An 11,524-nucleotide genomic window follows, 5' to 3' on the forward strand; every position below is an offset into this window, starting at 1 on the left:
AATTAAATCTTGATCATCCATTACAATTGCATCGTTAAATTAGCAAATATATATAAACTTGTGGTAGATTCGTTCGCATTAAAACAGCCACACACATAAACAAGCAGCATAAAAAAGGATAAACTACATTTTATCCGCTTATAATTTCAGATTTTCTCAACTATTACTTCTTTTATATTACTAAGCTCCCTATAGTTTTGGTTAAAATTGAAAAACGTTGAATCCTCTTATATTTGCTTAATTTAGCTAGAAAGTTAACCTTATTAACCACGGTTTTAGCCATGAATATGACAAATTTTTACTTTTATCCAAACTTTAAGGGAGCTTATTGATTAAAAAAAAGAGTAGTTCAATTTATCCTAAAAATTGATGCGGTCCTCAATCCTTACTGAAATATTGCATTAGCATACATATAAAATTAATCATTTACAGTTATACACATGATTGGTTAAATCCCCGGATATTTGCTGATATGCAAACAGACAGGACGGGACAATCCAGAGGAAAAATACTAAAAGCAAAACAATGGGACAGCTCTACTGCAAAAAGTATATATGATTATTTTTTACCCAATAGTGAGTCAAGCAGCGCAGCTTCTTCCTCCTGTGTGTAACCACAGAAACGAATTGAGTCAAACTTATCAACCAAAGAAAATATTACTTTGGAAGAATAAAGCCACATACCACCAAGGCATTAAATTCGGTCTCTTCATCTATGGCGCTAAGGACAGCAGGATCCTCAAGCAATTCCTGTTCACAAAAGTTGAGATTAGCAACCTTGTCTGATCACGAAATCAGAAGTTTTATCTCCCATACTTAGGCACTGACACAGATACCAAACTTCTATGATACAGTACAATAGTACGTCTTAGAAAATGAGAAAGTCCATTGCGCACCCTTACAAAATTGGGTACACCAATGCAATGCAAATAAGGACCATTAGATTAAATGGATAGTTTGAGATTGTTTGGAAATATCGTTTGGGAAAACCAAAGTATCACTCTATCAGCCAAACAAGGGAGCTGAGAAAGGAAGTAGAGAAATTCTATAACGAGAGTGTACTTACATCATCAGCAATTTGCAACATTCCATTCTGATCCTGCAGTGAAAGGATAAATTAATTATGTTCGGCTTTAGAACACTGGTTTCTCACAACAGTTAGATAAGCTGTGTGAACAAAGAGTACTTTGATCCTAAATTCACATTGCTATAGTGAACGGTTTCAAGTCAAGTCAACTATAAAATGCATTCGATAGAGAGGAAATATCGAAGGTAAACGGAGTACTGCCACTGTTATACAGAGGCAATAGTTGCTCTAAGAAACTTGACAGGTACCTTCACAGCAACAAAGAGAAGGGGATCAGAAGGCGTATATATCATGTAGTGTGCTCCATTCTGCAACAAAATTGTCATAAATAAGCATGTGTTAATTTTTTTAATGATCACAGTTCTACTTAAGATTAGTAACAGCCTAGAGGTTACTTCTGCAAAGTACAAATTAAATGACAAAAAATGCAGAAGAAAGGTATCTTAACAAATAAAGCACGCTTCTTCGTGATTATGCATACACAGTAAAAAGAAAAGTCATAAACAATACTGATTCATTGAAGAAAGGAAAGCTAACGTCTCACAAACCCCATTGGAGCAAGATAATTTTAATTTCTTACAGTTGTCAATAATGAGGTATGCAAAGGCATGAATTTGAGGATGTAACAGAAATACTTGACAACAAAACACATTTTTCATTTTTACAAAGTCAAGTTTGCTTACCAATATCCCAATGATCTTTAGAGCATAACATGCAAATATAAATATTATTACTGCTGGGAAGTATCTCCTATTCAGGAACTGTGTATTTGGCTATTTGCTATTATAATTAGGAATTGATTTGCATATTTTCTTAGTTTCCTAAAATAAAAGAGTGAAAATCATGTTATAGTCAATCAAGCTGAGGATTTTCTCAAGCAATTCAGAAATCTTTTCCTCCTTTTCAAGAATTACTATATTAGAAAGAAAAAAAGCATTTTAAATTTTGAGATTGAAACAATGTCTCCGACTTTGGGGTTGTAGATTTGCTATTAAAAAATAGGAATTGATTTTTTTCCTGATTCACTTTCATGTTTTCTTAGTTGCCTATAATTAGAGAATGCAAATCATGTTATATATAAATCATCCTGTGGAATTCAAGCAATTCAGAAATCTTTTCTTTCTTTTCAAGTATTAGTATGATAGAAATGGGATTGAAATTTTGAAATTGCAACATCACAGAGCAACAATAAGACATTAAAAAAAGTGTGGTGGTCTACAATTATTCCAGAAGACTTGGTATAAACATATTTAAATACAAGTGAAACATTTATAACAGGCATTGTGATGAGGATTTTACAAACTAATACATCTGTTTGTTCACCTTCATAAGTTTGTCTATATAAAATATGGAATATTTAATTTATAAAATAATTTATTTCAGAAAACCAATCATTATTATGGGCATATCAGTGAACAATAAAAAATATCAAGAGTATCAGACAAGAAAAATTATTCCGGTAGAGCTACAACAATCTCTAAATATCCAAATTCCAGAAAGGCCAATAATAACCAGGAAGCTGTGCCTTTGTTAAAGATAAACCTTTTCAAAGAAGACAAATACGATAATATAATTGTGCAATTGAAGGTAATTAGATTACCAGACTGAAGTGAGTAATTTCTACACCTTCAGTTGGCAAGCTATCGCCTTTACCATCTGCAAAATGAAAACACCATCTAATTAATTTTAGGCATCTAATTCAAGTTGTTATGCAGCACATTATCACTTTAGCATTCCCTAATCATCGTAAGTTGATCATCATCCCATATACTACAGGGAAGAGACAAAGTCCAGCAATATATGCTAGAGAAGTCCTTATAGGAGAAAAAGTTAGTATAAAAAATAAATAAAACTTCTTTCATAAGTTAGAAACAACTTATGTTTCTTTATTTTTTCAAAAGTTCTCTCATTTAACTTCTTAAAATTTGAAGAGATAAATTGTTTCTAACTTATGAAAAAAAATTTATTCATTTTTTATACTAATTTTATTTTTTTATAAGGACTTCTCTATAAGTTTACTTAAACTGAGCCATAATCTGCAATTATCTGTCTACATATTACACTTTTATATAATCTATTTAATAATACTAGACATGGCAATAGGGGAAAATGAAAATTGGGAGTTAAGTATGCAAAGCATGAATGGTCTCCATATGAAACTTAGAAACACAACAATAAATCAAGTGAAAGAATACAGGCAGACGTCACCCCACAATCTTATGGATGGAAAGGCATCTAAATCGTAAGAAAGATATCTTTTAACAGCAATTCTTGACCCAACTTACACATGAACATTGAACGAGAGAGATAAACAAGTCATCTTCAAAAACTTGAAATTGTCAGTTTTGCAGTCTACTGTTTATTAGTTTTAATAAAACTAGATATACAATTACAAAGTAATGGATAGGTTAAATTCGATTACTGCTAATATTTATAAGTAATGATTGTAAGAGAAGTTATTATCTTGAGAAGCAGCAACCATTCACAAAATAATATAAGAATAAGCCCATCATCTGCAATAAATAAATCCTCAGCAGCTCCTTTCATCTTATATGCTTGTACAGTAGCAAAGTCATTTTGATTTTAAAGGGGACATTAATTTCTGTTGAAAAACAATGTAATCAAGATTGTGAGTGGGTTTATGATGGGAAAAAGAACAAAAAGAAAGCTACATCTTAACCAGAAAGGTGGCTTTAAAACCAAACGGAATGAACAAACAGCAATACCAAGCTCTGTGACCTACCAAACATTTTCAGCTTTTAGTAAATAGATACAATGTCCAAACTACACAACCTACCAACAGCACCACATAAACTATAGAATCTTTGTAACATTAACAGTCATGTTGTGAACAAGAAAAATCTTCCATGATAATCTGAATATAACCTCTTTTTGTTGATCTTCTAATGTCAAAAGAATAAGACATTACTAGTTAAGTAAAAAGGACAAGCAAAGAATTCCTTGCCTGTATGAAAGTCAAATATGTCCTCTTCTGTGTAACAAAAGCCACCACGAGCTGTATAACAGAATCTAATATGGACAAGCAGAAACATTTAGTGATCAAACACAATTCTATGAATTTTTTAATCATGATAAAAGACAGACATACCCACTATAAACCAGATACAATCGTATCTTGGCAAGTGCATAAGCAGCAGATGGAAGAATAGATTCAAGTTCCTCATCACTGACCTAAGACACAGAAATAAAATACAAATAGGAATGAAGCTTCAAATGTACAACAACAGAAACCTTTCTTGCTAGGGGGGTTCACCTGCTAGTACATGGATGGATCAAATCAAACGACATCATTGTGTTTTGTTAAAATAAGATTTTAACACAATCAAATTATATATCCATTAAATAAAGATTTGATAAAGTTTAAAGTTATCCATCTATTGCCTAACACAACCCTTCTCATTTGTTCAAGCTTGGGAGTAGCTATGTAATAGTTAGCATCAACACAACATAGGCAGGGTTAGGAATGAAACATCACCAAGAAATAAAAAGGGAAATGTCCTTTTCCTCATCTGATAAGCAATGAAGTTTTATTAGTGAAGATGGTTGAATACTTAAAAATTAGTTCATGGCTTTTACCAATACGACTTGTAATATTCCCTTCGGTCCTTCTATGAAAACCTTTCAACTAAACAACATAAATTAAGAAAAGTTGTTAGAAGTATTTAACATATTGGTAAATTAATTATAATATTTCAAGTTTATCCCTATTTAAAGTCAAACTTCATTATTATATTAATTATTAAGAAGTTAGAAAGATTCAATAATGAAAGGAAAATATGTGAAATAAAACAATAAATGCTTCTAAATTTTTGCAAAGGAAATAATGTATTAAGGACCAACAAAAATCTCTAAAAAATTCTTATTAAAAAGACTAGAGAGAGTAAAAACCAAGAGCATATTAAAGCTATATTTGGTAAAGGTAACTTGTAGCTTATTTAGGAGCTTGTACTTTATTGACTTAATCAATAAACTTGTAGAACAGTTTGATAAATAAAAAATGAGAGCATGTGACTTTTAAAAGCTAGTTTCTCAAAAACTATCTTAAGAAGCATTTAACTTTCAAAAGTTAGCTACCAATGTTTCTATTATATTTTTACCCTTCATTTTTTCAAATAAGACAATTTACCCTTCACACAATTAAAACTCTCCATACTATGTTAATTTCATTGCATTTTTATCCTCTTCACCTACAAGATAAACCTATTTATTTTTTTTCTCTATTTTTTTTTATATGTTCTCTTATCTCTTCTATACAAATGTATTTTATATTAAAGAAAAATATAGCTTAGAGTGTTTCATGTTCAAAATATATATGAAGAAATTTGTTTTTCTATATAATTTTATTAATTGATAGTAAATAAATAAATAAGTGATATCTAATTTTAATATTACATGTTTTTTTAAGTTATTTAACACAAATTAATTAGTTGCACAATTAGTTTATCAAACAATCTTAATTACATAAGTTATTTATATAATTATATGCTTTCAGCTATAAGACCACAGTTTTCAGCCAGCTTCATAGTTAGAACCTACAGGCTTGTAATGTTGCCAAACAAAGCCTAATTGCATATCCTATTTTTAAAAGCTTATTGAATAGGTCAAGAAAAGACCCTCCTAAATCAAAATTAGAGGTAGCAACACCAATAAATACATAAACAAACAAAGATTTAGACTGCGGAATAGAAACTTACATCCGACCATCCATCACCTGTGCTCTGTAATATCTGAATAGGCCTAAAATAAAAATTCCACAATCAGTCAAGAAATAACTAAACCAAAAGGTCACCAAATTTCTAAAACCGGCATAGTCACACAATTGTAGAAACTTTTTACTTACATGTCAACCGGGCAGAGCAACGTACATTCATCACCTTGAGAACTTGTGAACTCTCTCCTTATAACACACTCTAAGGGAAGGTTATTCGCTGGATCAACCTGATTAATAATTTGTAACAATCCAAACACAGTAAGAACCCTGACATTCCAAATTCTCACAAATAAACTTCCTAGTAAATCTCAAAGACCATAATAGACACTTGGAATACAGCCACATGTTCTACGCAAATTACATTCTCATAAATCTACATTGAGAAAAAGAAACTCACTAGAGTGGCGAGTCGGTCAACGGAAGCAGATAGAACTTTGCCGCGTTCGTCCAAGACGAATCCCGTTGGCGGTTTGGGTAGTGACGTTGGAAGTTGAGGCGGAAAAGAAGAATCGGAAATGGAGTTGGAATCAGAAACAGTTACGGAATCTTTGCTCTTACTATTCTTTTTGTTGTTGTTGTTGTTGTTGTTGTTTCTGCTTCTGTTGGATGAGGGAGAGGAACGCTTCTTAGGTGGCACAGTGGATGACTTGGAGGCACAACAAATAATAGGACGAAGCTTAGGGATTCGAAGTGTGACCGAGAAGAAGCGTGCTTGGTCGAGCTTCGAGTGAAGAAACGACGATTCAACTCGCATGGAGGAGGGAAAGCCGTTCAAGGTTGGTGCCGCCATTTCCGTTCCCTTTCACCACTGTCTTCTCAGTACTCAGTGTAAATATCTCATAGCATACTAATTTTTATTTTTCTATTTAAGGAATATCGCAAGGAGCTTTTTCTAAATAGTTTTCTCAAATCAAATGTTTTTAAATCCAAACTAATTTAATTAAAATTTTATTTACACTGATTTTCAAAAAAGCCAACCTACCCTAGAATTTATCAAAATAAATAAAGGAATCTATTAACGAGTTGATTTTAGTTAGATTTAAAAATACATCATAATTCTATATATGTTTAAATAATATTTTGCTTTAAGTATTATATCGTCACTATTTATTTTTAAAAATTATTGACTATTATATTGTAAGTTAAGAAATATTTTTTAATTTAGACATATTTGAAGACAATTGTAAATTAAACTAACGTAGATAGTACATTATTTTAAAGTTAAACTAAATTATAGCTACATTACTACTTTGGTTAAAGTACATGTTTTTTTTATGTGTTTATCAAATAGAAATTAAGAAATAGGTTGATCTTTAAATAGATAACATGTTTAAAGTATTTCATTAGTTATATTGGTCATTTAGATAATATCGTGAAGTGTTCAACTTTTATAAGCATGTAATACAGATAGACAACATCTTTTATATAATAAGTATTATCACACATTATTGATTGCTATAACTTAAAAGAAAAATATTTATGTCTTACCAATAACATTTTTAATGTAAGAATGAATCTTAGCTATGGTTCATTTGCATATTATAAAAAAAATGGTATTTATTTGAGATCTGATCGGTCACAAAATATAAAAAGTATTATATAATTTCATACATTGAAGGTTAACTTCAAAATACTTATCATATCTATTCATTTGTTACACATGACTAACAATTTCAATCATTAATTTTAAAAATATGACATTAAAAAGAAGTTATAAAATTAGGTATATTCTTTATTAACTTATGTAAACCTTTTAATTGGTTATTAAATCATTACAAATATGTGATTTACGTTAATTATAAGATATATACCATGTAAGGTAATATTTGAGGATAAATTGAGAAAATTTTATAACAAACCTAAAAACATACAAAGGTAGAATAATTATATATGTAAAAAGAAATTAGCACTGACTTATGATAAGAAAAAATAATGTTATGAACACCTTACCAAAATAAATCTTTCAAAAGTAGTTAACAAAGTTTTAAAAGTTGTTAAAAATCTATCCATCATTGCTTTAATAAAAGCCACGTATGGATTCACAACCTTTAAATAACATACATTTTTAAATATGTTATTTTAGTTGGAGTGGTTATGTATGTGAAACAAAAACGGTTCATATATACTTTGAGGCTATTGATAACTACAAATTGTGATAAAAAAAATAGTTTTAGATCATTTATAGTTAATAATTTTTGGGTAAAAAAAAAATTCTTTTTGACATTTTTATATTTAGAAACACACTCACGACAAAAGAAAAAACAGATGGTGAAGAAAAACATTTCACCTCTTACTTAAATTTTATTGTTTTATAAATTGACTGAATGATTAAAAACTATTTCACTTATCATTTCTTCTACAATTTTTGAAAATTCTTGTTGAACACATGACTATCCAAGCCATTGTACATTATATGTTGCTGTGGTAAGTAAACATCGTATAAAACTTTTATGTATAATAATTTTTCACCTCTACCCTTTTCAAGTTTGTTGATATAGAACTTGGATGAATAGTCTACTTTAATCCAAACAATCCTTCTTTCTTCAAAAGTCTCATATTTCTTCGTTTTGTGAGCAATTTTTCTTAATTTTTTTATTTTGTTGCAATATTCTCTTGTTGTAGAATTATTCAAATAATAAATTTTATTTTCAACTTGTAAAAGTCAACTTATAAAAGGAACACATTTTCTTGAATTGATTCTTTTTTGTTTATTGTCATTCTTTATTAAAATCTTACTTTAATATATTAACACGAATGAATTGTTGACTACAATACTATATTAGGTAAAGAGAGAAAAGAGTTATTTGCATTTATATCTTTAAGAAAAATCCACATAAAATAAAAGAAATAAAGTAAAAATAAATAAATGATATTTTGACAAAATTTATTATTTTGTAATTTTTATTGAAAGAAATTATAAACCATCATATTTATAAATTTTAAGATAGAAAAAATTAATTTTTTTTATTGAATCAAATTATAAAACATCTCACCTATAAGTTTTAAATAAAAAATTACAAACTTGATAAAAATAAAAAAATATTTGCTCAGACAGATTATCCTTTTAGCATCTCTTGAACATCAAAATAAATTATATTTCTTGATGCACCACACACGTATTAGTGTGTGGTATAAAGAATATATTGAGTTTTTTTTTTTTAAATGATGCAACAATATTTTTGTATTTTTAAGTTATAAAGTAAACATACTTTTATATGGAATTTGATTATAAAATTATTAAAATTTATTGTGATGGACGTTAAAAAATATTTTGAAAATTTTGAACAATAACAACGTATTACTTATTTATATGTGTGTGTATATATATATATATATATATAAATTACTCTTGAGAAACAATATTAAAAACGTGATTTAATAAAAAATAATTAATATTCTTCTTATACCAAATGTATATTTTTACCTTTGTTTTTTACTAAAAAGTACTGACCTCTTCTATAAAATATTTTTACTCTATAAAACAAGATTGTATTTTTTTCAAATAAGATATTAACTTTTCTTATATTTTAACTATATTTGTTTTCCTAGTTTTCATCTATCGCTGGTAGCTGGTCCACTGTTGACAAAAATCTCTTCCCTTTGAAGATTTCTAGTGTGATCTGAGCACTCACGTGTACGAATATAGGGGCCTTCCTTCCCTTTGGGTAAGCATTAGGCATAATTAGAATTGATAACAAAATACTAATCTTTTGATCTCTGCATGATATCCTTCCGTAGGTTGTTAATGTGAGAAAAATACCTACAAAAGATACTTTGATATTGAAGTCATGTCTCAGTTTTGAACAGTAAATATTATTAAATATTTATAAGTTTATCCCTTATTTGTATTTTTTTTTTTATCTCTTACCTTAAGAAGTATTATAAGTTAATAGACTTGTTAAGTCAGTCTTAGTTTTACTTCTTTGATAGTAGATAATAATTTAATTATTATCTTTAATTAGGTTAATTATCTTATACAATCAAAGAAGTACTTAATTTCTTTTAAATAACATTGAATAGCGTTTTATGTGATACATAAATCATTCATAATGATTAGTAACTTTGAAAAAAACTCTTCACTTTGCTTAATCATAAAATCTTCTTCCCACAAAAATATTATTTTATTTTCACCTTTTTGACGTAAAATAACACAATCTGGAATCAAAACACCTTTTTAGTATTTGTATTAGTCACTAACTTAGGTTAACTACTTGATACAAGTTCCAGGAAAATCATTTAAAGAAACGCCTGAAATTCCTTAATTTTATCTTTAAAATATATACACTAACATCACATTAGTCAATCATGTTTGTTTCATAATATTATACACATAGAGGATCAAATAACAATTCTAATAATTTTATATAAATTTTAAAAAATTAAAAAAATACTAAACAACTTTATTTTAGCAAATGATATATTTTTTAAAATATTAATAAAATATTGATCACAACCTTTCATGTTTATTAATATTTAATTTAACTAAAGCTTTTAATATATATAATTATTTAATAAATTTTGATGTCTAAAAAAAAATATTAAATAAAAGTAACTTATTTGAGGCTTATTTTTAAATTAAAAAAGTTAACTCCTTTTCGCATATCATTCATTACTCTTAACCATAAAAAGGTGCTTTCAAAGTTACGTTGAGGAAGAAACAGACAACCATTCCGTATTGGAGTCTCTTTTCTCTTCCAACTTTGAGAGCTGCTGTCATTGACGAGAAGGTTTTTAATACTCCAATTTATTGATGAAACAGTTAACCTTTTACATAAAATAATCTGTTAAAATTTGAAAACAATTTTTTTTCCTCATTAAAATACAAAAACCATACAAGTTCAAGAATTATATTTATCATCTACGATTATATTCGACTTAAAAAAATTATTTTATATAAAGAATACCTGTAATTTAAAAAAAAAAAAAAAAGCGATTGTTAAGGTGTACCCAACTTTTGAACGAAGTGAATCGAATATATAAACAGAGAGGGAGAGGGCTGAAGGAAAATAAAAACCGCGACAAAAGAAGAACGAAAAAGAAAGACGGATAAGGTGATTCTTAAAAAGTGATTTATTATTTATATTTACATATTTTTTTGTTCTAATTTAGTTTTTATAAATTATAAAAAAATAATAAAAATTAATTTAAGTACATTTTATATTATTATTTATTTATAAATTATCATATTAATGAGAATAATTATTTTTTAAATTAATTAATACAAAATTATATTTATAATTTATTTTAATTAATTAATAGTGCAGAAATTTTAATTGATAATTTATTAGAAAAATTTATTGATTAATTAATCTATAAAATACTTTTTTAATTATCAACTTTTGTATTTACTATTGATGAAACATTCAATAAAATTACTTTTATTTTAAGTTGTTTCGTATATATTTAAAATTAATTAAGAATAATGTAGAAATTTTATATTTTTTTGTTAATAATTTTATTTTTAACTTATATATATATATTTGTTGATATCATTTTAAATTTTAGAAATTAAAGTTATTATTGACTTTTTTATTATTTTATATAAATTTAAATTTAAAGTTTATATTTAGGAGTGTTATTTTTAACATTTATGTTTATTATATATATTAATTATTAACATTTGATTAAATTTTTTTTGAATATTAAAATAAATTGTATCCTAAGTATTGAATTTTATTATTTTAATAATATTATTCTTAATTATAG

At 27.3% G+C, this 11,524-nt stretch overlaps 1 protein-coding gene across 1 annotated transcript; it reads right to left on the reverse strand.

The window, feature by feature from the left end:
- Nucleotides 1–392: 392 nt before the first annotated feature.
- On the reverse strand, nt 393–6,652 carry LOC113852508. Its single transcript, XM_027482805.1, has 10 exons — nt 6,216–6,652; nt 5,948–6,045; nt 5,802–5,844; nt 4,196–4,278; nt 4,052–4,116; nt 2,687–2,742; nt 1,335–1,394; nt 1,066–1,098; nt 684–749; nt 393–603 (listed from the first exon to the last, which is right to left on the reverse strand). Exons 1-10 carry the CDS (start codon nt 6,606–6,608, stop codon nt 559–561), a joined length of 942 nt encoding a protein of 313 aa, XP_027338606.1. The 5' UTR covers nt 6,609–6,652; the 3' UTR covers nt 393–558.
- Between the last annotated feature and the right edge of the window lie 4,872 nt (nt 6,653–11,524).

Source organism: Abrus precatorius, unplaced genomic scaffold (genome assembly GCF_003935025.1).
Source record: "Abrus precatorius isolate BTA unplaced genomic scaffold, Abrus_2018 Scaffold10, whole genome shotgun sequence".
In the NCBI taxonomy this organism is placed as follows: Eukaryota; Viridiplantae; Streptophyta; class Magnoliopsida; order Fabales; family Fabaceae; genus Abrus; species Abrus precatorius.